The 27,899-nt window shown below is 53.4% G+C and overlaps 1 protein-coding gene across 1 annotated transcript; it reads left to right on the top strand.

Moving 5' to 3' along the window:
• The first annotated feature begins 1,057 nt into the window (after window positions 1-1,057).
• ISM2 (isthmin 2) lies at window positions 1,058-26,808 on the top strand. Its single transcript, XM_033008733.2, is given in 7 exon segments — window positions 1,058-1,836; window positions 16,553-16,813; window positions 17,299-17,674; window positions 18,452-18,576; window positions 18,578-18,593; window positions 19,134-19,211; window positions 19,749-26,808. Coding segments are annotated over 7 exon segments (1,512 nt in total). The 5' UTR covers window positions 1,058-1,698; the 3' UTR covers window positions 20,267-26,808.
• The last annotated feature ends 1,091 nt before the right edge of the window (window positions 26,809-27,899 follow it).

Here is a 27,899-nt window from a genome sequence, read left to right as displayed (position 1 = left end):
GTTTTAAACATTTCCTTCCATTCGTCTCCGCCTAAGTTTGCACAAAGCAGATGTCGGTATTTGAAAAGGAGGTGCAGGTCCTATTTTCAGCTGTGGGTGCACAAATGGGCCCAGGTGAGTTGAAGGGTTGTGCTAAGGCTTCTGTAAAAAATGTTGGATTTTGGTTTTCCCTGCTAGGTGTCTCGTTCTGGGGTTTGTTCCTGCACGGGCACTTTTCCTGAGTGAGCTGCAAAACCCCTTTTCAGTGGTCTTTCCCTAGTATTCCTTCGTCATCATTTCCCTAATAATTTCCTCCCCAGGCTCATGGATGCCTGTGGAGATCCTGGAAAAGATGCTCCCTAGGCCCCAAGCCGCACAATCTTTCTAACGGGCTTTTGGGGGGGCTAGAAAAGATGCTGCCGGCCTGGGAGGAGAGATCCGATCAAAGACTCAAGCCTTGTTTTGAGCGATGGAAAGTTCCTCCCGCAGCTCGGGACCAGCCGGAGCTTTCACCGGGGAGCACGGAGCCCCGTTTCTGCCTGCCGGGGGGGTGGCCCCAGCCCCGCTCTCCGGGGGGAGCGGCCCCGGCGCTGCGGCCCCCGCTCGGGGCAGGGGAGGGGGCGGCCCCGGCGCACGAAAGCTTTCCTCGCCGGCGGCGGGGCGGGAGCCTTTGAACCCCCGATGGGGCTGAGCCCCCCCCCGCCCTTTTCCCTCCCCAGCTCCGGTCGGGCTCCCGCCCCTCCACCCAGGGCGCCTCCATCCCCCCCCCCCCCCCCCCCCGGGGCCGGGCCGGAGCCCGCGGCCGCCCCGCCCCGCCCCGCCTCGCCCGGCCGGGTGGGCGCAGCCCCCGCGCGGCGGTTGCCCCGGGGGGGGGCAGCGCCCGGTGCCGCCGGGGCGAGCGGCCGCTCGGGAGCGGAACAAAGAGCCCCGGGCCGGGCCGGCCCCGCCGGAGGGGCAGCGGCACCGCCGCGCAGAGCGAGGGGGGGGGGGGAGCGGCCGCCGGGGCCATGCCGCTGCCGGGAGGGGAGGAGCGGCCGGCGGCGCCCCGGAGGGGGCAGCGCTCGGAGGGAGCCGGGGGGGAGGTCCCCGAGCGGGGCAGGGGCGCGCCGGGGCCCCGGGGCCGGCAGCCGCGCCGCTCGCCCGGGAGGCGCTTGACCGCGCTTGATGCGAGAAGGAGCCTCTCCCCGGCGAGCGGCGGCGGGGGGCGACCGCCCGCCCGCCCTCCGGTGCCCGGCGTTGCCTGAAGAGCCGCGGCGGCACCGGGGAGTGACTCGGCGGGGGGGGGGGGGGGGGAGGAGAGAGGAGGAAAAGAAATCAGATTGCCGAAGGGATTAGGAAGAGGGGGTGGAGAGGCGAAACCCTCTTCCCCCCCCCCCGGCCCCCCTCCTTCCCTGCGCACACTTGTGAAGCTTTTCAGAGTTATCCTTCAGCATCAGTGGCACCGGCAGGCGAGCCCGGGGGAGCAGCGACACCGCAACGTGCTCGGCAAACTGCAACAGAGATCAGAGGGAGCGGAGCGGCCCGGGCCGGCGGCCCCTGCCCCGGCCCCTGCCCGCACCCGCGGGGGACTGCACTTCCCGTCTGCGATATTTTATATATTATTCTTTTTAAAAAATTTTCCCCTGTTCCTCTCGCTTTCTCGAGGAAGGACGAGTTTTGTAGCATTGCGGGCGGGCGTGCTGCCCCGGGCGTGCGAGGTGGGGCGAGAGGGAGGGAGAGATGCCTCTGATTAGAGGGAGAGTCGTGCTCGTCCTCGGCTTCGTCTTTCTGACAACTTTCCTGGCTGCGGCGAGGGGGCTGCCCGTGAGGAAACAGCCCAACAACAGCCCGAAGGAGAGGAGCTCCAAGCTGGCGGAGGTAAGGCAGCCTTTGGGGAAGGATGGAGAGCCGGGCGGGTGCTGGGGTGAGCCCTCCTCAGCCTCCACACCCTCTCCCGTGCCCGGGAAGGCCGAGGAGGGCAGCCGGACCCCTGGGCGGCAGCCGGGGCTCCCTCGGAGCCGGTTGTGCATCCCGAAGGGAGCAGCACCCCACGCGTGTCCCCGCGGCCGGGCCGCCCGGAGCCCCGGGTGGAAAAGCAGCAGCGGGGAGAAGCGGGCTTTCGTGCCTCCCCTCCTCTGGGCTGTTTCTTCACTCGAGGAGGGGTAGAGCTCTTTCCCGGCCTCCGGGATTTTCGGGCAGTCTCAGGTCTTTACGTTGCACAGAGGCTGCAGGAAAGGGGCTGGTTTAGGTGCTTCGAGATCGGAGCCGAGCGCCCCGACCCAGTGCCCGGGAAGATCCGTTGCCTCCAGGGGACAGAATTCCTCCTAGGAGAGAGGAGTCTGGCCACAGCCCGACCTGCAGTAAAATTAGCAAGGTTGGTGGCTTGCCAGGAACTCCAAAACTCCGCTACTACAAAAATAAGACGTGATGGATTTCAGCCACCATCTCTCCTTCCCGCTGGGACGACCCTGGGACAGATTCCAGAGTGGTCATGCTCCGTTCGCATCCTGGCAGCCTGCACCCCATCCAGCATCCCCCGGGCAGGCCGCCCTGCGCCCCACCAGCATCCCCCGGGCGGGTGGCCTTGGGAGCCCCCACGGGCTGTGGAGGGAGGTCCCAGGGCTGCGCTTCTTACTCCTCTGAGCCCCGGATCCTGGCTGGTGCTGGCTTCAGAGCATGGATTGTGGAAGGGGATCATCAGCAGGCGATGAGGGGCTCGTCAGACTGGGAACCGAGTGGTGGGACCAGGTGGGGATGACAGGAAGGGAACGGGGAAGAAACAAACTAGCAGGAGGGCAGAGAGAAGGGTTTGAATAAGAAAGACTGACAACTGAATGGTTAAAACAAGCTGTTTCCATCTTGCAACTGTTCTCTGGAGGAAAAAAAAAAAAAAAAAAAAAAAAGTGGATCAGGTAGCAGAGCTGTGTTTTAAAAAATACTCTTTTGAAGAATGTTGATGCTAAAAGTGGGTGAGAGGAATAAGTGGGAAACATGACGATAGGAGGAGGTTGAGCAGGACAGGGTAAGAGCAGCTTGGCCCTTGCTGGCGGTACACAGCAGTGTGGGAAGCAGCAGGTTTGATCTGCAGTGTCAGTCAGACTGGCAGAGTACGTGCTGAGTGATGGGAATATACTTTATTGCTAGTTATTGCCAAAACACGGTGCTGATCTGTGGAGGAGTCATGCCGGCAGCTCCTGTCGGGTGCACTAAGCTCCATTCCAGCATGAAATCCAAGGAACAAGTGTGAAGAAGGAATCTGCTGCACGGAAAGCCTGGCCAACGAGCAAGAGAGAGCACAGGCTGTGTCCAGCCAAGTACCACCGGTCTAGCCTGGTAATGGTTTTGACTGGAGCATGGACTGAGCAGATGCGAACAGGGCTGCTGGGGATGTTACACTGGTAATACCGTGTTGGTGCTGTGCTTTGCTTGTGAAACTTCAAGCACAGACGTAGATGCTGGTTCACTCGCCAGACAAATGCCAGGCAGAGTGTGCTTGGGCTCCGGCTGCAGAGGGAGTAGGAATTTACGCTTGAAATCCAGGAAAGTATTGCAGCCCCGTGGCAGGGGGCATAGGATAGGGACAAACTGCATGTTAGGAAGCTGTGCAGGTCCCCACCACGGGACCTTGTAGTGCAATCTCAGGCTCCTTTTTATCTGATGTCTAAAATACATGGGGAAGTGAGGCAAGCTGCTGTCAGTCCCAGTTTGTGAATGGTTGTGAATGGGGAGCGTTGTGTGGCCAGCCAAAGCTCACATATGGCACTTACACAGCACAGCCTCTGTCCCCTTGGCTTCTCACAGAAATACAAACATACAAGAAGCTTATAGGCAAAGGTTTGAGGGTGGAGGTTAAGAGCAAGGAGGAAGATGACGAACTGAATCCTCTGGGAGTCTGTCGGTGCTCCCGTGCACACCCTGCATCCCTCGGGGTACCGGCTGCGCAGTTCGCCCGGCCAGGAGAAAGCGGTAGGTACTGGCATGTGTCTTCTAGCTGCATTTTGGGAGGAAATCCTCTGTTTCTGGTGCATGCGGGGGAGAATTTGGAGTAGTCATGCCTGGCTGTTTGAGCTAAAGCGGAGAACACAGGCGTAGCAGTATGGTGGTTAAAAAAAAAAAAAAAAATCCAGAGTGATTTTGGGTCATACACACAGATGGTTCCTGTTGCAGTGCTGATAGGTCCTGTCTCTATGGCAGCAGGGCAGCCACAGCTGGAGTATTGGTTACACTATGGGTAATGCCCTACAGATGTGGGTAAAACGAAGGGGGCTGAGAGGAAAAAAATAGAAATGACAGAGCAGAGCAGATAGACAATCAAAACCATTAAACAATTACATAACTTGTACTTATTTTAATTTATCATCTTTATTTAAAGCAAATATTCTTCCTTGGTTTAGAATTGAATGGGAATTTTAATAATCTGTCTTGAGCCTTAGAGTTACACTTCTATATGAAAATAATTTAGAAAAATTAAAACCATTAAGGTTTTCAGTACATTTTTTAGTTGGAAAGTCTTCTGATTGCAGGAAGAATGAAGGGAACATAGGTTTTATCTTTGGGCAGTGACCTTATCCGTATGTCCCAAAGTCCTATACCTCAGCCAAAATCCCTTATCTCCAGCCATTACCAAAGGAGCAAGCACTTGCATTTACATTTTCTCAGCTGTGATACTGTGCAGAAAACTGCCTGAATTACACTGAGCCCAGCATAAGCAACAAATGTAACAAGAATGTTTTCTATTTCTGCAGTCTATTTGACTGGAAGTTGAAAAACCAGAATACTTTCTTTACAAACTGTGTCTTAAATCTAAGGAGAGAAGACACCCTCTCCTTTGGAGGCTTTTTGGAGATGTTTAGAAAAGCAGGGGGTCTCTGAAGCAGCAGACAGGTGTTCAGCAGGGTTTTTAGAAGCACTTTTGCAGGCTGGATGTATCACACTGATGTGGTCAGAAATGTGGCAGGTCCAGGTGCTTACCCACACCCGTGACTCTTCAGATTTGTGTAACTAAATACCTGGAAAAGCTTGTGTCCCCTGTGGAGACAAGGGACAGCTCATCGCATTGCTTAATGCCTTGTTTATTTATGAAGTCAGGGATTTTAAATGCAAAATATGTTTTGATAAACTCCCTGAATTTCAAAATATTGGCTTTGAGCATTGTTAATAGATGTTTGGATTCTTTCTGACTGATACCAATCAGTTCCAGTACTCTTCTAGTAAATAGAAAATAGCTAACGTTCTAACACGCTAGAAATGTAAACGTTAGGAGTAATTAGATCTGTGTGAACTGACACAACTACTTCAATAACTGTGATAGAAATGATAACACCAGCGGTAACGGTGACGGGGGTGTTGGTAGGGAGTTGGTAGCTCGGGTGGGGTTGGTGGGTGCTCCTTCTCGGGAGGGAACCGCTCTGAGAGAAGGAGCCAAGAGCAACAGGAGCGAGCTGCCCGAGGCACCCAGGGGTGTTCCTGCGGGGCTGGGGCAGGGGCAGGGTGAGAATCCAGGCTGGAGCTTGCTGTTGGAGTTCCCCTGGTCTGAGGCCACAAGCAAAGCAAATCTGGCATCTGCAATAAGAGATAGCGGAGGGCTACAAAAGAAATACCAAACGTAGCATAAGGGCTATAGTTGTCTGCAAATCAGTGGGTTTGTACAGCACCTGGTATGACTGGCTCCTGGCCACTGAGAAATAAGGAAACTAGTAACAAACAGTATGTATTATTTACTGGTTACACCAAGCAGCAAGAGCAGTGATGGGAAACTACACTTAAAAGTGAAGGTCTACACAGAGATGTTTTGCTTGCTGATGAAAAATCACTGGTGGCAATCTGGATTTAAATCGACCTGTCCTGTGCACAGGGAGTCTGAGTGCAGAGGAGTTCTTATGAATTAAATGTACAGCAGAGATTTGATGCCTGACTGGAGATACCAGCAAGCATAGAGTCAAGGAGCTCCAAGGCGACATGGCCCGGCTGTGCTAGATAAAAAGCATTAAAGGGAAGTATCAAGCTGGGCTTGGGTGGAGTTTGGCAGGAGGCTGGAAGCTGGGGTAGCCCTGTTATTTGGGAGCCCTAATGTAGCCTAGACAAACTGCTTTTAGAGATCCTTGGGGTGGCTCCTGCCTGCACAGGCACCAAGGTCAGGAGCCTCCCGTGAGCCTCTCTTCAGCTCCTGGTCCCTCTTGACTCCCTCAGGGCTATTTGGCCAAAAAGGGATCTCGCTTTCCCCAGAGCCATCTCACCCAGCTGTGGATCTCCAGGCCCCGGGCACGAGTGGGCAGCCGGGTGGGTGCTGGCTGCCTGCATAGCCAGGGCCTGCACGGCCAGATCCCCAGGGTCACTGCGGGCTGTGTCAGTAGCAGAGTCATTTTGCCTGCGGATGTGCTTTTTACCTTTTCATTTCTTCAGCAATTAAGTGTTCTTGTCCCTGGCTTTGTCCTTGTCCGAGGTCGGATTTGTGGGTACAAAACGTGCACTGAAGCATCCTTCCGCTCTGAAAGGGGCTCTTTGTGAGCAGGGAGGTACTTTGCCCTTTGTAGCAAATTTCCTTTTGAGAAGTGCCAAATTATCTTAGTAAACACAGTTGAAAACCCTCCCACCCTGGGGCTGAGGTAGGAGCAGAAACAAAGGGGAGCCGGGTGTAGGGAAGCTGCCCAACAAGGGGGCTTCTTCCCTTTTCACTGCACAAATAGTTCTGCTTCATTCCCATTGTTACCATCAAAGGGGTTCCTGTAAAAGGCACATGTAAGGGGAAGAGATTAGGCATAAATCGCTCCACAGAGCATTGTCTGGCCCTCTCTCTTCCCAAAAGTGTCCAGCTCTTGAAGACCTTCTCCATAAAGACAGGGTGGGGGACTCATCCTGCCTCCAGCCGTGGTCCCTCCAAGCCCAGCAAGGTGATAGAGGGAGTGTGCTGGGTATTAATTCCTGCTTTCCTCCTGGCAGTGTTTTAGGGGTAGGGAATGCAAACCAGAGATCTTCTGTTTTCCGTAGTATCAATAAATATCCTTCCACTCAGAATAATCCCCAAAACAAGATGCCCAGACACTTCCCCTAGGGAAGCCTGAGGACAGTCTGAGCTACAGTCAAAACAGCAAGGTGGCCCGTGTCATCCAGATCCTCCAAAGCAAACGTTGTCAGCCAGAAGCTTGTTTTTTGTATAAAATACCAGAGCTCATAGCCAAGAAGCAGGGAAGAGATTGCAGCCATGTTTTGGTGTGAAAACATTTCTGTTTCAGACAGAAGCTTGCAAAAGTGCAGAGACTCTTTTGTGTGGGGGGTTGTTTTTTTTTTTTTGTTATACTGTTTTTGCAGGGAACCTTTATTGGGCTGTTGGATGCTTTTACATGGCTTGCTGTAAAAGTCAACCAGCCTGGTTTTGTTTCCAAGCAGTTCAGTTTCTGCACGTACCCTGTGTGTAGGGACCCCTAGATCTTGTCTGAGAAGCTGTAATATACTTCATCTGAGTACTTATGAGATGAAGACACCAAAAAGATGGTGACCTACCTGCCTCTGAGTCCCAGGTGGCTTTTGGCATGAAGGGCACCGATGTCTTCGGGGCTGAAGGTTGGTTTAGTCTCTCAGGGAAGGATACAGCTTCAAAGGGAACAAAATGCAGTAAATTGCTGCCTTCTGCTGGTCCCCAGCACCGCTGGATGGGCACGAGGTGGGGATCCAGCTGCAGATAGTCAGGAAGAACCTGTGCAGGCAGGGAAGAGGTGGTGAGGTGTGAGTTTATTTTGGATGAGGAGCTGTCGGTTGTCCCGGTCTGCCAGGGCCTTAGCTAGCACGCAGGACTTGGGGTGCGAGGCAAGGCTGTGAACGTGTCCCCGGCCAAGGGAGCCTCCGTCACGTAGGGCGCAGGGGGAGGCTGGTGTGAGGCATGGGTACCGTGCCCTTCAGGTGTGCTGTCCCCCCCCTCCCAGCCCCGGGGGCGAGCAAGCCTGCCCTGTCTTCTTCCCGGCAGCTGAGCCCCGAGGCACTCGCCGGGCGAGGGGATAAGAGTTTGCAGGATGGTGCTGCAGAAGGTGCCCCACCAGCGGACATCCTCTCTTCCCCACCGCTTTGGCGTTCCCTCCTGCTGCCCCCCTGCCCTCCCCTTCACCTGCAGCCACTCCCGCAGCAGCCAGGATCCCAGGGGAGGCCAGCTGTGCAGCATCTCCGGCCAGACAAGGTGTTGTACAGATGTCTTCACATCTGCTGTTCCCCCACACCCTTTCCCCTCCAGCGACACTGCGGTTGTGTTACATGGTTAAGCTGTCTGCTCCTTAAAAATCGAAGATCCCCCTGAGGGGGAGCATCTGGTTCTTCTCTTCTGGAGAGCATCTGCAGGGTGGCCCTCCTTTTGCCTCCAGTGGAGGAGGTGTGGGGCTTCCCAGAGGTGCTGTGGGCATCTCAGGGTCAGCTTGGCTTCCCCTGCACCTGGGATTACAGCTCAGCTATTGCACATCTGTGCCCACCCTGGGGGCTGGTCCGGGGGTTACAGCTGAGGTCCTGCTGGGAAGCGACTGGCCAAAGGGAAGAGGAGGGGTCAACTGGGGGCTAAGATGCTGGGGAAGTGGGGCTCCCCATTTGGATGTGCCCTAGCTTTCCTGTGACTTTGGACTTACCTCTTCAGCCCTGCAAGCCTCAGGCTCCCATCTGGTGGGGGGGGGGGAAAAATGTAATTATTTTTTGGTGAGGCACTTAAAAGTAGCAGGGACTGTCCTGGAAAAGCTTATGAACAAGTGATTTATGAACGGCACAGACTGGAGCCAGAGAGAAAGGTTTCCCTACCCTAGGACCCTTTCTCCTCCCCATGCTGACATGCAGGAGTCATTAAACCCTACCACTGGGCTGGGCAGGGGAGCACAACTCGCCCCCAGGCTGGGGAGCTGCAGCCAAGCACCTGGGGCAGGGGCTGCTGACTGTGATTCACCCCAGCTTTGCCCCTTTGGGAAGCTGAGGTGCAGCATCCCTGCCTGGATCCCATCCCATGGAGGGCATGGAGATGCTCTGAGTCCAGCCCTGATGCCTGTTTTCACTGTTGTTGAAGGGATCCCCAATAGATTTGCATCTGTTTGGTCAGCTGCCTCCCTGCCCTGCTGCCTGCGTGAGGAGGGGCAGCTTGTGCACCCTGCATGGGAAAAGGGGGAGTGGGTGCCCCCTGTTCTCCTGCCTGCCCTGTGTCCCCTGACACTGCAACCTCTTCTAGCAGGCTGGGAGGGCAGGGGAGGCTGGCGTTGGTCTCATCCCTCTGGTTTCTGCACTTGATTTTCTATATTTGGGGTTTTTTTTTCCTTTTGCAGTTTTGCCTGGGCTGTGGCAGTGAAGGAAGCAGCAGCTGTGGAGCAGTCAGAGGCTTACAGTGTGCAGGCTAACAAATGTGGATCATTAGCTGGAACAAGTTAATGGTTACTGAAGCACATGGGGTTTAGAGCTGGAACAAGTTAACAGCAACTCAGTCCGATGCATTAAGAGCTTATGTGTATTACAGTTCAACTATGTTAACAGAAAACACGTGCCCTAGCAGCAGCATTTGCCAGAGAGCACCAGAGGGTATGGATGTATTCCTGTTCATCTCTCCAGGGGACCTCTCCGTGCCGTCCCTGTGGGGGCCCTGCTCCCGTAGCCACTGCTGTGCTCTATCTGAGCAGCTCGCGGCTGGCCTGGCTGCAGCAGAGGTCCCAGGGGTACCTTCCTCCTCAGGTAAGGGTGCCTTGCCACTGGCTCGGCTCCTCGCAGCAGGCACTGCCTGCCGAGGGTCAGCCTTTGGATTTGTGCACTTGGGCAGAGTCTCCAGGGCGGGGACAGCCCCGGCGGCTGTGCTGGGATGTGTCGGTGGTGCTAACCAGATGCCTCAGCTTCTCCACTACCAGGCCTGTGTGGTTCATCCCTGTGGGAGGCAGGGTAGTCCCTCCTGGGGGGCAGGTAGGGAGGAGAAACTGGGCTGTGGTGGACCTTCCTGGGAGCCTTCTCCAAGTACGGCATCGCAGACCTGGATCTATTCCTGGCCTTGCCGCAGGCTCCTTGAGAGACCTGGGGCAGGTCATTTTCTTTGTCTGCAAAATGGGATTATTACAGCATTTTTTTTTGGTGTTAAAGAGGGAGAAGATATTTATTTATGGTGGAGAAGCACTGGTGTGTGACACTGAGGAGGGCAACAGCCAGGCATGGCGAGAGGTGAAAAGCCACCAGGGTCCTACTTGTCCTTGTGTCACAAGTGACCTGGGGAGTTGGCTGAGGATGCCACGGGCAAGCTCCTCACCGGTGGACCTGCAGGAGAGCCGGCTGCGGTGAGAGGGGCCAGGCTGTGCCGGTGGGGACGCGTGCTGAGGAGCACTGACAGCAGCCTGGCCAACTTTTGGTGTTGCACAAAGTCAGCTGCGCCATGTCCCTGCCCCTTGCAGTGCGGCTGCTTCTCTGTGCTGTGGTGTCTTCTGCTCCGGGGCTGGCTCTGCCTCAGGGGCATCCGACTCGCCAGCCTTGGAAAGAGTTTTGAGATTACAGTTGTTGCCGTTGTGAGACATGAAAATAAATGAGACGTGAGGAAGCCTTTGATGCTGCCTCCTGCAGCTCCCTACTCAAAACAGTTGGGATGAAGCTAATTAGAAAAGAGAGTGATTCCATATGATCTAAAGTATTTTGATAACTGCGTGAAAATTATATTCATGAGGGCGTAATAATTATCTGCACAGCCCACAGTTTGCTGCTGGCTCCTGCTGGTCTGTCATAAACAGAATCTGCCCACGCAAGTGTGATAACAGAGTGCCTTGTTTGTTCCACGAGCACTTGCAGAGCTTTCCCAAATCTTAGAGGGAGATGTTTGTGTCTTTCTTTTTAGAAAAACAAAAACAGCACTCAAGTACAAGTTGATCCCGAGGTGAACCAGCAAGTAGAGCAGTTGGGAGATCACGGTCCTGCTCTTTACTTGTGCCACAGCCCCTTTGCGAGCAGGAGTGTAACCCAGGGCAGAAGAAGAGGGGGGCAGCCAGAGCTGATCTGTTAAAACCCTGAGTGGTGGCTCCTGCTAAACCATGTGCCTATAAATCTAAAGGTGTTGTGTCTCGTCATTGGGATTGTGGCTTGGGAGGTCTTGCAGACAGTAACGGGGACTGGGTGGCATTTTCACCTTCCCTGTTCTCTGTAGGTACCCACCCAGCTCTTGACACCTCTGGCTGTGCTTTGGCACTGTAAGCAGGTGATGACCTGATGGGTAGCAGAGTTCACTTGCCTGATGTGCGTCCAGTGGGTTTTCTATCTGGCTGAAAGACTGTGCCAGTAGATGGTTTATGTGCCAGTGGATAGGTTATTAGCCAGGAGAATCAAACTACAGCCCTTGGGAGGCTGAGGCAGTCTCAGCTGGCTGGGTCAAAAAAGCTCTTTCTTTGATCAGTGTCTGTGGTGGAGTCATCAAAGAGAGAGCAGGCCCAGCACTGTGGAAGGGAGGCAGCCTGGCACACTGGATTTGTTCCTGTGGATTACCCTGCTGTTGAGCCTTCCTTTATTTTAAAGAGAATTAACAGTGTTACTTGTTAGCACTGGAAAAATCTCCCCTTCCTCCCACTCCCACCAGCAAAAACTGTTCTGAGCCTTTCTGCAAACTACAGCCCCAGAGCTGTCCCCAGACAGGCTGGGCTTCCTTCTGAAGCAACCAACCAGCATCCCTCGTCTTCTATACCTTTATAATAAAAGCCTGCTCTGGAGGTGCTTCTGCCCGGTTTCAGTCCAAAGATAGAATTTTTTTTGAGAGCTTTCTCCAGATGTTCATGTAGGTGAATATGGAGGAAAAAGTTTTATGGTTAAAAAAAAAATAAATAAATTCTGATTTCTATTTTGTACTTGGCTAATTCATGAGGAAAAAGTTTTATGGGTAAAAAAAAAAAAATCTGATTTCTGTTTTGTACTTGGCTAATTCATGAGTGGGCAAGTTTGCATCAAACTGCAGGACAGATTTTAAAGTAATGTTGGAGATGGCTTCGGGGAAAGAGTAGAAAGATGCTTGTGTAGACTCAATTCTATTCAGGAAAAGATCAATAGTTCTTCTTGTGGGTTCTTGTTTCAGTACAGCACGGTAAAAGTGTTCAGAGGAAACCTAACACAAGCAGTAATGATTAAGCAACAAAAACCCCCATTCCTTATAACTATAGCCCAGTGCGATACCAGCATTTAGCAAATTCGCCTTTTTCTTCACCGCAGTGTTAGCAAGCCCAAAGCTCGGCCTGAACGTTGATTTTGATCTGACTCCCATGTGCACAGTTTTCTTTGGTTCAAGCTGAATGAGTTTACGTGCTCGCTAATTGGTTTGGGCTAGGTGTGGGTGGAAACTGCATCCTCTGAGCTTGTCCTGTGCCGGGGTGTCTCTTGCTCTGCTCCGCTGAGGTAGAGGCTGATGCACAGGCTCCAGCCGTGCTTTGGTCCCTGGGGAGTTCTCTCAAGTGTACTTGGCTTGGGTTTAACCCCATGACGAAGAGCAGCTCTGCTCAGCAGTGTATGTAGTTCAAAAGAGCACTGCTGGTGGGTTCACTGGTGACTTACAGTGCTTACAGAGATGCTGAGGAACACGCTGGAGGGACAAGTGCTTGTGGTTGCGGTGGCAGCACAGTGGTGTCCCTGGTTGCCAAAGGGCCGTACAGCACAGGCACTGATCTGTTGATGTTTTCACACTTTAAACTGCTGTCGGATCTGAGACGTCACACCTCTGATCATTTTTATGGTAGAGCTGCAGCATGTGAACATCAGTCATTTGCTCTCTTAACGCAAGTTTAGTGCAGAGTCTTAGAGAAGTTTATAGCAAAATTGCAGATTTTAAGACCAGCAGAAATCGTTAGATTCTTGAATTTCTTCCCTAGCACAGATGTGGTACATATGTGTTGAGCCCAGTGACATGGGTTTGACTGTCTCCACAAGAGATATTGCCACTTTCCTTGTTAGCTTGTTCCTGTGGTTAATCACCTACAGTGTTAAAAGCACGATCCTTATTCCTCAGTTGAATTTGTCTGGCTTTGATTCAGACACATTGGTTCCTATTATGTGTTTCTGTTCTGGATTAGAGAGTCTCTGGTGCCTGATGGATTATTGACTTAAAGAACTGGGAAATCAAGTCATTGCTTTCTCTTTTTAACATGACAAATTAGATTGTACAAGTCTTTCACTGGGAAAGTCTTTCTATCCCTTGAAATGGTTTTGCGGCTGCTCTCCTCGCATTCTTCAGATATCTGAATAATTTTAATAGAGGTGTATGGACTAGAAATGGGAAAATACCAACCTTTAGTCTCTGGAGAAACAACGTGTGGCCTTTCCCCACACCTTTTCCATACACCCTGTTGCCCATGTTATGAACAGAGTAGGCACGACACTGGGGTGAATTGCTGACAAGTTCCTTCCCCTTCCTAACACTTTTGCTGAGCTTGTGCCCCGAGGTGTTTCGGTGGTCAGTCCTACACACAAGAGAGCCTGGACTATGGTGGAAGGGCTCCTGGCCTGGCACGGAGGTGGGTGTGATCTTGCTTGTAGCCTTCAGTCTAAACATGGTCTTCACAAATAGAAAGTACGCGTTCTTTCCTGAGTACTGCCCCAGAGTTTTTCTCAGGTTGCTGCCCTGGAAAGCCTTATTTCCAGCCAGGAAGGATGTCTCAAGTATATGCAGGAGGAGCTGAGGCAATTCTCACTTTGACTTTTTCCTTTGCTTGGTGCTGGTCACAGGAGAAGGCTGGAGATCGGCTGAGAGATATCGATGGCTTCCCGGCACTGCGCGCTCTGCCTCTGCGGAGTGGTGGCATGTGTCCTTCCCTGGCAGCAGGAGGAGAAGGGAGCTGCTGACAACCAACTCAGCGGTGGTTTGCAGCCTTTCTTCTGCACTCTGTGGAGAGCAGGGGTGTAGAGTTTTCACTCGGGACAGGCCAGCTCTTTCCTTAGCTGATGCACTGGAGTGGCTTTGCTCTGGGCTTGACAGCTTTATCCAGCTGGTCCCTGGGCAGGGCAGAGGAGAAGGGTGGGTGTCATGTGGCAGGAGTGCAAGCCTCGAGGGCAGCTGCCTGCATGGCTGGCAGGAGCCCCTCGCTGTCACGGAGAAGACACATCTACCCATCAGGATCACAGTGCCATGGATGCTCTGACCCGGAGGGAGCATTGGGCCTCATAGGACCAGACCTCGCTAAAATCCATGTCTGGGTTGGCTGAGACAGGGCACTGAGCAGGACCTTGCTCAGGAGGGACATCTGGTGCAGGGACAAATTTTAATCCAGCAAAGCCTCAGAGGAATGCAGACATTAGCAGGAGAGAAAGGTTGTATGGTACGGTGCCGTGACCATTGCTGAAGGACTCTGGGCCATTTAGGGCAGATGCCCCAGGGTCTGTGTGCCTCCTGAAGATTTGGGAGCTAAGGGAGCTCTGTTTGCCCTGCAACACTCCTGCAGCCAGTTTCTCTAGGGCAGTTTTATATTTTCCCTGTGGGAACAGTACTCTGAATTTCTTGAGCTTGTTTGGGCGTAAAATCTGAATTAGGCACTGAGTGTAAGTTCAGAGTCTTGGAGTCTGTTCCTGGCTTGCTTGCTCTGATGTCCTTGGGTGAGCTTGGATCTTGTTGCTAGAAGAGACCTCGCTTTCCATGTGCATTAAATTTGGGTTGTCTGTGAAACGAGCTTACTCAGCCCTGATAAGCTCATTGCAAATTAGGCAGGAGTGCCAGCCTCTCAGGGCTGTTGGCAGCCCCTTGTGCAGGGCTTGCGTTGGGCACATGCAGCTGGCAGCAAACCCAGCACCGGCGAGCAGTGTTGTGCAGCCAGCACCAGGACACGGGCAGGTTGTCTGCTCAGGTCCCCCTTGCTGTTTCTGCTCTGCCTGGGCTCCTCCTTGCTCCCTACCAGGGAGTCCCTGGGCACAAGAGGAAACCTGACAAGGGGCTGAGGCAGCAGGAGACAGGAAGGGGCCAAGCCAGGCATCCTTCCCATGGGTCCTTCCCAAAAGCAAAGTGGTTTTGGATGGGGGTAGAGGGAGCTGGGAGGGGAAGTTTCAGGCAGAGGGGTCTGTCTGTGCCCACATCTGCTTCCAGGAGTGCCACAGGAGCCTTCCTGGCCAGGGAGAGGGGCTGAGCCCCAAACATTCTTGCTGGGCAGCATGGGCTCCCTCTTCCCCACATCCCTCTCTCCTCCAGGCCCATCTGGTGAAGTCTGTCACTGGCCCTTCCCTGCGTCCAGCCTGCTCTGGGCAGCAGCCAAGGGACCAGCAGCGTCCCTGCTGCTCTTTTCCCTCCCCCAGGGATGGGGGGGTGGGGTGTGGGGTGGGTTCACAGTCTTTGATGTGCGGGCACAGGGCTGGGGACAGGCTGTGTGCGCTCATGAGAGCCTGGCCAGGCTCCAGCTGCCTTTGAAGTGCTCCAGTGATCAGGATGAAAGGGAGGGGAGTCCTACCCCAAACCATCTGGCTCTAATTGCAGGTAGAAATGCCTCTCTGCGTCCCCCCCCCGTGGGGAGGGGGCATGCCGCTCTCTTCGTTAATCCCGCGGCTCTCAGCTGGGCTGGCGCGAAGGGCGAGAGCTTGGGAACAAAAGGGGGTTTCAGCTGGGCAGGCAGAAATAAGCACCCACTGGCGGAGATGCTGGGGGTTCGGGCACCTCCGTTCCCAGCCTCGAGCTGCGGGGCCCCGCAGACCTTCCCGGGGATGGCCTGTGCTGCGGGGGGGGGGGGTGTTGCCAGTTGTCCCCATCTCCGGTTTCTCGGGCGCACTGGAGCCTCCTGGCCCTTTGCCTCCCGCTTTCTCGTGCTGGTGCGCGCCGAGCGCAGGGACGAGGAACGTGGGAACTCGGCGCGAGCGCGGCCGTTTGGCAGGGTGTGCCGGCTGCCTCCCCGCACCCCCAGCCCTCCCTACCCACTCCCCCTGCACCTCCTGGGCAGAGCTGGCCACAAAGCTCCACGTGCCACCGCAGCGGCAGCAGCGGCTAGAGCCATTGGCATCACTGGCAAGTAAGTTTTGTTGTCCCGTCCAGCTGGGCATCTTCCCTTTCCCAAGTAGATAAAGGGAGCTGAGTTACATCTACCAGCAGTTTCTTTCCCTCCTTGTGTTAGCCTTTGGGCAGCACCTGAAACCCCAATTAAACCTGTGTTGCTTGAAGTCGTCTGCCCTAATAACGACACCACAGAACAATCTATTTAGGTGAAGCTTTCCCCCTTACCATAAAGCCCTTGTTATAAACTTTTTATATAAATATATACAATTATTAAATGTGAGCTATGGTAACTCTGTGACCAGAAGCAGCCCTTGCTGTTACCCATCTCCAGGGACCAAGCAATGGCCAAAAAGGGAGAACGAGCAGCAGAAAGCCGGGCGAAATGGGCAATGGGACGGCAAAGGGGTGCAGAGAGGGTGATCACGGGGATGGAAAGCACCAGGCTGAGCAGACTTGTAGGTTGTTCAGATGCAGTGGGCCTGAGCCCTAGCACGGCACAGGCCGCTGGGTATTAACTTGATCAATTAAGATGTTAATTGCTGCCCTGATGCTGCGGTAAGGTGGGGTGGAGGAACTGTTTGGTGCAGGAGAGCAGATCCCCCCTTTGCTGGGCAGCGGTTCACTCCCTGCACGGCCACCCTCAGGAGACGTCCTCACCGCTTCTTCCCTCTCCAGGTCTCTGCCTCTTCCGACCCCCGTTCGGCGGGGGACGAGGAGCTGCCGCCGTCGGGCAAGGCACGGGGGCTGAGGCGGAGCGGGCAGGCTGGCCCACGGCGGCAGAGGCGCCGCGGGGTAGCCCAGCAGGCTGCCAGGAGCCCGGCGGTGCCCCCACCCCGCGGCGCTGGCCGGGAGGAGAGCCTGCCCTTCGTGCTGGACCTGCAGAGCTTGCCGGGGCTGGCCGACGTAGACCTGAGCGCCCAGAACCCCAACATCCAGGTGGGGAGCAGGTCTGAGTGGGCCGCGGGGGGTTGCGGGTGAGCTACGTGTGCTCCCCAGCCTCGTTTGGTTCCCTAAGAGGAAAGATCTCATGAGTGGGATGACCTCTGCCATCTGTCTTCTTGGTAACTACCAGATGCAAATAGCTGGCACAGACAAGCTCCTTGCCAGAAGAATTTGCTCATGGCCTTTTCCCCACCCCCATAAAATCCCCAAGCCCCTCTCTCTATAGAGCAGGAGCAAACACTGCTACGGGGGTGACCTCTCAATTTCTGAGGGTGGTGTTGGTCCCTATGGGTGACCGCCAGCCCCCCTGCACCTCCCGCTCTGCCCCTGCTCTTGTGCCTCTGGATGAGACAAGACCTCTTGCGCTCATCTCATGGTCCTGTAGCCCAAAGCACCTCTGGCCTCTTGGGCTGGGAACCAGTGCATGGATTGGATAGGTCTGTCCCAGAACTGTGCTCCAGCTCATATCTGGCCTCCAGGTGACCATCGAAGTGGTGGATGATCCTCAGGCCGAGATGGAGATGGACTTGTTGAAGGAGACAAGCAATGACTGGTCCCTGATGTCCTCTGAGTGGTTATCCCACAAGGACCTCTTCTGGCCTCTCTTCTGGGAATACACTGACCCCGCTGAGGATGAAGAGGAGGAGGAAGAGGAGGAGGAGGAAGAGGATGACAATTTGGATGTAGGGGACAGAGAAGAGGAAGAGGAGGAAGAGGAGGAGGAGGAGGAGGAGGAGGAAGATTACACAGCAGAGTATGAGGAGGAGGAGTCCATGCTCAGTGGAGTGGGAGGTGACTGGGACCAGCGGTGGCCTGGGCAGAAGAACTGGATCTTTAAGGAAAAATATAATTATGGTGAGTCCTCTTGGGCAGTGCACAACTGCCCTCCCCTGCCCTGCCTGACCTACAGCCCTGTCTCGCTGCAGGGGGAGCAGCCCTGCACCAGGGATCACAGCATGCTGGTGCTCAGCTCCTATTTTAAAAAATAAGCAAGCATGCCAAGGAGCAAGACCAGCACCCAGCTGGGGCTGCCAGCGGTCAGACACACCAGCATCCTGGTGGAAATTGCCCTTGCATGCAATCAGACTGGAGCGTGGACTCTAAGGAAAGCACGCTTTGATGAGAAATAGAGTAAATATTTCATGGCAAGATCCATGCCATCAGCTCAGGTCCCTGCAGTGACACCAGTGCCAGAAGCTTTTGCTGCAGACTTGGGCACCCCCAGGAGAGGAGCTGCAGAGGGCTAGCTGGTGGGTGCTGGTGGGTGGACAGGCCAGGGCACCACAGCAGCTCCCTGCTGCAGCTCCCTGGCCACGAGCCCAGAACCAGTCAACCTTTGCTAACACGTGATGCTTCAGCATCATGGGCAGGTTCGGTGAGGATGGGGATGGGCAGCAATGTCTGCCTGGGTCAGTACGACCATGAGCAAAGCTTTTGCTCGGGGACTGCTTTCCAGGTGTTGCCAGCGAGGACAGGGTTGGCCCTTGGCACCACGTGGCCAGGCACCTCCATGTGCCCTGGGCAGTGCTGGCCCTGTGTCCTTGTAAACTACATCCCAGGGACAGGGACAGAGCCTCCTGCTGAGGCTTTGCTGAGGTCCACCACTCTCTGCCTCTCCCCTGCCGTGGGCAGACTATGAAGATGAGGAGGAGTGGAGCCCGTGGTCCCCTTGCAGCATCACCTGTGGCAGTGGCAACCAGAAGAGGACGCGGTCCTGTGGCTACGCCTGCACAGCAACGGAGTCGAGGACCTGTGACCATGCCACGCTGCCCTGGTGAGCCCTCGGTCATACCACTGCTTGGGCACTGTCTGACCCCGATGTGGGCTGGTTCCCCACCGCTGCAGGCTGGGCATTGCTCATGCTGCAAGAACTAGTTATGTTTAATGTGATCTGCACTAATGATTGCAGGGGTTTGTTTCCACAAAAAAAAGCTCTGATGGGACTTGATGGCTCCCCAGGCAGCTACCTGGTGCCCAGGGGTGGTAGAGCCTGGTGCCCAGCTCCATGTGTGACTCCTTGCACCTCTCTCTAACTGGAGCTTGAAATCCTCTCCTGAGGCATCCTGAGACCCAGCCCCATCTGCTGGGATTTGCATAACCCACAGGCCTTGGACAGGTCTGTCCTGCACATCTTGCTGCTGGACCTTGCTTCCAGGCACTGGGCCATTGCCAAAGCAGCAGCGGGAGAAGGGGTGGGAGATGGATGGTGTCTGGTGCCCATACAGAGGAAAAAAACCCCACCGCTCCTCCTGGTGTTCAATCTGGCTCTTTGTTTGTTTGTTGTTTTGTTTTGTTTTGTTTTTTTTTTCTCAAGGAGCAGAGGGGGAAATGGTCTTCCCCACAGAGGAGACGCCTTTCAGAAGTGACAACACCACAGAGCTGTTCAACTCAGGTGAGCCTCTGCCTCTGCCTTGCACTGGGGGCTTCAGTGCCAGACCCCCACGGGGGTTGTAGCTGGCTGGTGGGGAGGGCTCTGCCAAGGGCTCCTGCATCTGGTGTCCAGACCTAAGTCACCCAAACCACTGCCACGTGCAGGCTTCAGCACTCATGCTGGGAAACCCAGTTCCTCCCGCAGCCCTGGTACAACACTGGTCCTGCTTCACGGTGCAGTGGCCAAGGCCAGCCTTCCACATGCCCACTCCCACGGGGGGGTGCTGCCAGCCTGGCCGACCTAGCAATGGGTACCCTGGGCAAAACCCCTGCAAGGAGCAGCTCCACCCCAGCACAAAACCCCTTCCCTCTTGTCACTGCCTTGGGATGGAGCCTGGCTCCAGCTCATTCCAGGAGCCTGGCTGCTCCTGCCTGGTGGTTGCAGGCTCTGCTGGTGGTGCTGCCAAGGCCACGGGCAAGTGGCAACAGGGTAAAGTGGGGTGCAGGCTGCGCGTACCCTCACCCTTTCGGTGCCCTCCCCCCCCCCCCCCCCCCCCAGAGGTGGACAGCTGTGAGAAGTGGCTGAACTGCAAGAGCGACTTCCTCACCAAGTACCTGAGCAAGGTGCTGACAGACCTGCCCAGCTGCCCCTGCTCCTACCCGCTGGAGGCCGTCTACAGTGCCGTCAACCTGCGGGATGAGCAGCAGGGCAAGAGCTTCCGATGGCGGGACGCCAGCGGCCCCAAGGAGCGCCTGGACATCTACAAGCCGACGGCGCGCTTCTGCCTGCGCTCCATGCTCTCCCTCGACAGCACCACCCTGGCTGCCCAGCACTGCTGCTACGACGAGCACACCCGCCTCATCACCCGCGGCAAGGGGGCCGGCGTCCCCAACCTCATCAGCACCGAGTTCTCCCCAGAGCTGCACTACAAGGTGGACATGCTGCCCTGGATCCTCTGCAAGGGCGACTGGAGCCGCTACCACGCTGTCCGGCCCCCCAACAATGGGCGACGGTGTGCTGACAACCCCGCCGAGGAGGAATACCTCTCCCAGCTGCAGGAGGCCAAGGAGTACTAGCCGCAGCCATGCTCAGAGGAGCCACGGCCACCGCCGGCTCCCAGCCCGGGAAAGTCCTGGCCCTGCTCACGGGCTCCTCGCTGGCGCCGGGCAGAGTGCGGAGATGCGCCGTCCGTCTCGTCCCCTCAGAGGGGCATTTCAGCCCCCCTTGGATTTCCAAGGGTGCTGGAGGTTATGGTGGTGCGATCCCTGCCGTGCCACCCAGGGCGGTCCCGCACCCCCAGGGCGCCTGGGCTGGCGCGCAGGGAGCCTCAGGGGATGGGAGGCGTAAGGGGAACAGGGGGCTGCTCCCATCTGCTTTTATTCTCTACAAGTCTTTCAATGCAACCTGAAAGCTGAGCGCCTGCGAGGTGAAGCGGCCTCAGCTCCTGCTGGCTTCACGCCGCAGCGGAGGAGCTGGCCTGCTGCAGGCAGAGCTGCCCGCTCTTGCCTGTACACCTGCCCTGGCACACACTGGTCTACTTCTGAAATGAGAGGTGGGTCCTCCTAGGAAGGGACAGGGCTGTCCTGGCCATGCGTATGGAGCAGGGCCTCCTCTCTCCTCCAATTTTTGCATGCACGGTTTGGAGGGAGCAGGGAGAGGCTGAGCGGGGTTTCATGGGTCCAGGGGTTGTGGGGGACAGGAGAAGACTGGCCACCTGGGTTCCCTGGGCAAGATTGGCTTGCCACTGTGTTTTTGGCTGTGAAAGGGAACACTGGGTGCCAAACCCGGACATGGGTGGACCTCAGAGGAGGTCAGCACGGGGGGGACACCTCCTGTGTGCGTTTCAGTCCCTCTGCCTCAGTGCTTGGGGGAGGTGGGTGGCAGCACTCATGCAAGTCCCACCATCAGCCCACCTCCAAGCCTCGGCTCCCCGGCAGACCTCCAGCGGGTTTCAGTGTTCGGGAGCACCCGTGACACGGCTCAGTGGAAAGTTCTGTTTCCCACCCACAGCCCTGCCAGGGGCAGAAGGCAGCTCAGCTACCACTTGTGCCGTTGCTGGAGAGGAGCAAAAAGCACCCAGGCAAGTTCTCCACAGAGAAGGGAACAAGTCAGGAGCTGCTGGGAGCACCCGGCATTGCCCCTCTCTGGCGTGCTGCTGGCCTCGAGCCCTGCTCCGTGCCGTGTCTGCCCCGGTCCCCGTGAGAGGCACCCCAGAGGAAGCAAGTTGTGGGTGCACCCTGCACTCCTCAGGCTCGCTGTCTGGCCAGGTGAGCAAGTGTGGCTTCAAAGGAGGAAGACACTCACGTGCTAATAATGTCAATACGTGGTGTCTGCAGATCATGGTTCGTGATGCTTTCCCTTGGCACTTGGGTCTTGTCAGGATTTCATTCAGCTTTTGACAGGTCCATAGCAGTTTCTCCCAGCATATTTTGAAGGCTCACAAGTTTCCCACAGAGAAACTAGGCTGAGCACCTTTATCCTTGGACATTTAGTCACTGAACCTGGCAGAAACTTCATAGTGTTTATTTAGCAAATTTTATGCATCAGAGGAAATAAGACAACATGTCAAGCACACATAAAGAAGAATGGAGGAGTCGTTTCTAGACCAAAGGTTTCACCCAAGGCTGTTGGCTACTCCATATTTTTCTGCAGGACACTGTTGGACAAAAAAAATCCATCTGGATGCAGAGGTCCTTGATTGACTGTCCTGTGCTAGGTCTGTCCCTTGCAGGAGCTTTTTCCAGGGCCAGTGAATACCCAGAGTCTGGTAGCTCTCTGGGGAGTCTTTCTGTGAATGTCTTATATATGTTGAGTGTCTGATGATCCTTTTGTCTTGGTTAGTGATAGAATATTGCATCCTCGGTCATCAGTACTTAAGACTTCATTGCTGGTAAAACAAAAGTATTAATGAAGTTATCACTGAATTATTCTTATTTAACTATTATTCCACACTTGTGTCCCCAGACTCGTTATGGGTGCTAACAAAACATAGGCAGACACCGTCCATTTCCCAGCAGACATGCAGTCTGAGGTGACCAGTGATATGTAAAGGGTAAGAAGGAAGACACAACCAAATAAGCATGGATGGAGACCTAGACCCTGGCAAATTTTCATGACCGTTACATATTCTCTAATCCTAACGGTCATTTGCTCACTGGTTTCTGGTAAAGAGGTAGGTTATTAAGAGGTGGTCAGGAAGGGGTGGCAGTGATCTGGTGGCTTGGTTCTGGGAGCCTAGGGTGTGTGCGGGGAGGCTCAGCAACAGACATGGAGGCATTTGTATGGGAAGCAGACAAACTGAGTGGCTGAGGCCATGGAAGGATGAGCGTGTTATCTTCTGTCATTCAGCAGAGCATCTTCATATTTCCTCTCCCAGTATCATATGCCATCATTAACATCAGAAGACTCTCAGAGGAGCTTATTTGCCATTAGTGCAGACTTCTTTAAAACAATCTCCTGTTAAATGTGCCCAGTGTCCAGTATTGGACTCATGCAGGGAAGCAGGGCCTCTGCAAACAGCCATTCTTGAAGGAGACTTTCAATAGCTCAGCCAATTTGTTTGTTAAACGGACTGCTCTTTGAGGAAGTGCTCTTATAATAAAGACTGTTACCCAGGATTTGCACCTTCCTCCTCTTTATACTGGCTATGTCAACCAGTCTAACCCCCAAAAAAGAAACTATAATTTATGTAATAAATGGAGTTCCCCTGCAAGAGCAAGTAGAAAAATTTCTTGCATTGACCCCCCCTGCTCCCCACCCTGCTAAAAGCTGATTGAAGGCTGAGTGGCTGTTCTGCCTCGCTGCCTGTATGGTTTGGACAATACCAGCACGAACTGGAGCATGAGAAACAAGAAGCAGTGTTGTTCCTCACACAAGCACCTTACACACCAGGAGGCTTTGCGGGGCACAGTGAGAAAAGTAGACATTAAGCAAGCATTTATTTTTATAGTCCATCAAAGATTCTGTCTGGCACACTGCTATTTAAGTGATGAATCTCTAAGCTTCTACTCCTTAAGTTTATTGTGGGTTTTATATATAATATATATAAAATGTCTTTTATTCCTACAAAATTTGATAGAGAAGAATTCTTTATTCTGATGCTGCAATAAAGCACTTTATATATGTATGTGTTGCTGTCATTCAGCGGGGACTGAAGCACATGTTGCTCTGTGTTTTGGTTGAGAGGGATGACACTACGTTGAATGTGACATGCCTTGGGCCCCCAGCCCTAGCTGTACTGCAAAGACCCTGGTGGCTTTGCTTCCTTCCTTTAGCATTTGCAGTTGATGGTGTCTGGCTGCAAGAATCACAGCTGACAGAGACTATCCAGAGCCCACCTCCACAGCCATGGCATATGTGAAGTTCTGCTCACAGGGAAGGAAGTCTCCTATGAGAAGACCATCAGGGTCAGTGCTGAGAAGCCATCGCATTGCCTGTGCCTCAGCCCGGGGGCCCAGGTTTTATTCCTTGCTCAATCTGGCCAGAGTTGGCTGCCAGCTGACCTTACACCAGCACACTGCTTTAAGCAGGTGTTGAGCATGGAAGTGGGTGAAAAAAAAACCCAGCGTCATCCCAGCTGGAAAACTGGTTTGGCAAACCACCTCCAGAGCCAACAGCTAATGATAACAGGGGGATGTGCAAAGATTTCCAGGGATCACAACTTTTTGTTGCCATTAATTTGGCGCATAAACTATGACCACTTCCAAGTTCTTGCTATTTTCAGCCGTTTTCACTCCTCGCTGGCACATTTTGCTTTGGGCTGGTTTCACATCTCTCAAGGGTTATCTGCTACTCCAGCGCGGGGCTCTGCGCTGCAGCTGCCTGGCACCATTGCTGGCCTCTGCCTGGGAGCAGAGGGCTCCTCGGTGAAGGATGCTCTGAGCTTTCCCACTGGTCTTCTGCAACATCAAAAACCTTGTTGCATGGAGCCCAAGCCAGGGGGAGGAGGCTGAGCTCTGCTCTGCAGGAAAAGCAGCACAGAGAAAATCACTCTTTCCCTGGGGTGGTAGTCAGCAGTTACTGTATATAATACGCCTAACATGCAACAAGGACCTTGCTGTGCTGGATGCTGAGCGCTGCTCTGAAACTCCCAAGCTACAGAAATCTCACAGCCAGAGGATGGAAGTAGGAAGAATTGCTGCCCTAATTCTGCAGGTGCTCAAGACCTGGAGATGTCACCTGAAATCACAGAGCGAGTCTGCGGCAGAGTCTCAAGCTGCACCTTCTGCCTGCTGCTTTGAACACAAGACTGCTTGACAAGTTGAGTTGTCTTAGTTTGCCAGCCTGGACTAGAACTTCGTGTGGCTCAGCCGTACCAGTTCCCTGGCATCCGACTTGCAGCTGAGTTTGTACACAGAAGAAGCTGCGCCCAGATTTTGCTAGGCACGATGGTCAGCATGTGCTTGTGGCTGCTGACCTCCCCTCCTGGCCCCGGACGAGTCAGGAGCAAACTGTACAAAGACCTTTTGACTGTGAATGACACCTTGAAGGCACGGGTGCATGGTCAGCTGCCCAGGGGACAGGCGGGGAGAGTGCAGCCCATCTCTCAGGGATGAAGAAGAGATTTCATAGAAACATGTTTACAGGAATAGAGATTCCATTAGCTGTCTGCTTTTTTTTCAGGGCTTCTGCTTCAAGAATCTACTTCTTGGAAAGCACAAAAAAAGCCCAGCTGATCCCAGGAGGAACCACTTTGTGAGGAGAAGACAGTGGATGATAATGTCAGGAGAGTCTGGCCAAAGCAGACCTGAACTGCAAGGCCTGGCCTTAGCCTAGGAAAGATCAAAGTGTGGTTGTGATGGTTGAGTTAAAACTGAAGCTCTCAAGAGGGAAAAAAACAAAACAAAACAAAACAAAAAAACTTTCAGAGAAACTTTCTGTTCCTGGTCTGTGAAGGGACCCACCCCATAGTGTGGCCACATCAGCCCTCTGGGCTGGGTGTGCTAGTGGCACAGCGTGGCAAGCAGCTGCCAACTTCTCTGTAGAAAAGTAAAATCAAAACCAAAACCAAACAAACTAAGCTGCCGTTTTTTTGGCAGTAGCCCTGATGACTGCAGTGTGAACACTGGGCGAATGGGAGCTTGTGGCAAGACCTGATCTCCTGGGTTTTGCCTTCACTCCGAGTTCGGAGAATCACGCCCAGCAGGTCCCCAGCACCCGGCAGAGCCCGGCCTCTGCTCCTCTGTCCCTGATGCCACGTGGAGGGATGCCGAAATCGCACTGGGGCAGCCCTGCCCAACGTGTCCATGGGACAGGATTTGCTCCCTCCGTTGCCACAGAAGATGGACCCACACATTTGCAGCCAGGAAAGGAATGTCTCACCCCTCCTTCCCTGCCAGGCAGCAGCCAGCTGCCCCTCCGAAATGCCTGAGGAGCCCAGCTGGCGGGGCCTGGCCCCTGCTTTGTTCCAGGTCCTTGCAAGCATGTCAGCTATTCTTCTCTCACTCCGTGGGAGCCTGGCAGTAGGGATCACAGCCCCACACAGCTTGACCATCACGCATGGGCCAGGGGCTGGAGCAGAGCCCATCCACCAGCCAGCATCCCCCACCATGCCAGCCCTGGCCCCAGCCGGGCTTCTCTGTGCGGCGGGAGCTGAGCAGAAGCCAGCAGGGCAGTGCTGAGGTTTCTGAAGAGCCATGAGAAAGTCATCCTTCTCCCCCTGCCATCACAGCTTTCACACATGGGGATGTGCCACAGAAGATGGATTTGGATGGGGTCTCGAGAACCTACAGAGCCCCACCATGGGGATGTGGGCAAATCATTCCTCACTGATGGGTCCCGCTCTCTCCTGGGCTTCAAGCTCTCCAGTGGTAGAGATGCCACAGTAACCGTCAGCTTTATTGTTTTTGCAAGGAGAAATATTATGATAGCAGCCAATCTAAATCCTTCCTGCTTTATTTTAAGCCCACTGCATCTTATCTGCACTGGTCACAGACAGCATATTATTGCCTTATTTGCTCCTACCTCTCATGTATTTCAGAATTTTATCATTGCACTCCCTATTTCTCACCATCTTCTCTAGACTAAACAAATACAATTCTTTCAGGCTTTCCTTGGAAGCTGTACTCATAGACCTCCAGTTGGTCTCGTTGATCACTCCTCCAAGTAATTCACATCTTGAAGTGTGGAGCCCAAAACTGAAGCCACAGGGTCTTAGCTGGGGCTTTCTTAATGCTGTATGGAAAGATTTCTTCACAAGCGCTACAAACTCAAGCCTGCCCAGGTAGCTTTTGTTCTCTTCTATGGTGTTTTATATTTATGTTCATTTGAAAATTCACCATAACTTGCCCAGCTTAAATGTATTCTACAGATGTGCTGCAAAGCCTGTTGCTTCCCCTCTTCTATATATGTCACTCGTGGTTTCTGCCTCAGAGTAAAGCTTTGCAATTCTGTGACAGCAAATATACTTTTTTTTTTTTTTTCTCCTGGATCACTTTTTTACTTGGTCAAAATCATTTTCAAGCCTAAACTTGTCTTCTAAGGGCTTTACAGCACCAGCAATGATGTAAATTATTTTGGACTTTTAAATTACCGATTATATTATCATCTATACTGAAACGTACTGAATTCATTACAGTTCTATTAGGCCTTCCCTTGATAAATAAAACTAACTAAATAAAACTAATAAAAATATCATATAAAGCATTGCCTAAATACTTAATAAAGCCCAGATATAAGAGTTGTGCTTGATGTAGCTGTGATATAGTTGTGCTGGTTGTCACTTTTTACCTGGTTAGCTGGGTATTTACAGGTTACTGACTGAATTTTTCAGTATTTTTGAACTAATATTACAGACTAATCTAATACCCTTGGCCCTCACCTGTCTCTTCCTTCCTCCCTTTCCCTAGCCCCATTCCTCATCAAATTCTGAAACATTGCTCCACATTCCAGGTAAGTCTTCCAGGGTAAACTGCATCAGACCCTGTCATTCTGGAAACATCCAACTGCTTTCACTTTGACTTTCAAAAAAAAAATTTATGTTTTTCCTGTGTTGACATTGAATGGGATGATGTTTCAAAGCAGTTAAAATACTTAGGTTAGGGGCTTTCAATCCATTTGATTTGTGGCTTGATTTTCCGATAGAAGTTTCACATACATAAATGATCAAAACACATGAGAAAGGGCCAAGTGAGTCGTAACACAAGTCCACTTAAACCAGCATCCCATCTGAGACAGCAGTCAACAGCAGGCCACTAGGAAGGAAGAGTAAAGAAGAGGACAAGCACATGTTGCTATTTCCCTGAAGTACTTTCCTTGTTGCCAGCACTGGTGGCCAAGAGTCTTCTTGAGCCAGATGTGATGGTTATTCTCTTTAATAGCCTTTGCTTTATTCTTCTATTAATTTTTCCATGACTGTTCTGAATGTCTGTAAACTTTTAGTGGTACCATATCACCAGCTGCATGAGGTTCCAGAATTCACTAAATGTTTTGAGAGACCCCTTTGGTCAGGACTCCATATTATTTGATGGTTGCTCCTTACTCACCTTCATGTGCCTCAAAGTACGTAGCCAGTTAATGTCCATTTCTGACCTCTCAGCATTGTGAAAAATTCACTGTTTACTTATATCTCTGTTTTCTGGTTTTTAACTTTTGTTTTCTTTAATTCAAGACATTTCCTCTTATCCTGTGTCAGTTCAGAGTCTTGAAGAGCCTTTGGGCAGGAGTATACTGGACCTTGCTTTTCTTCCTCATCTTATGTAGCCCTTCCTA

This window comes from Tyto alba, unplaced genomic scaffold (assembly GCF_018691265.1).
Source record: "Tyto alba isolate M040663 unplaced genomic scaffold, T.alba_DEE_v4.0 Super-Scaffold_18, whole genome shotgun sequence".
Classification (NCBI taxonomy): Eukaryota; Metazoa; Chordata; class Aves; order Strigiformes; family Tytonidae; genus Tyto; species Tyto alba.
Note: the sequence above shows the minus strand (reverse complement) of the source record. Positions and strands in the feature narration are given on the sequence as shown.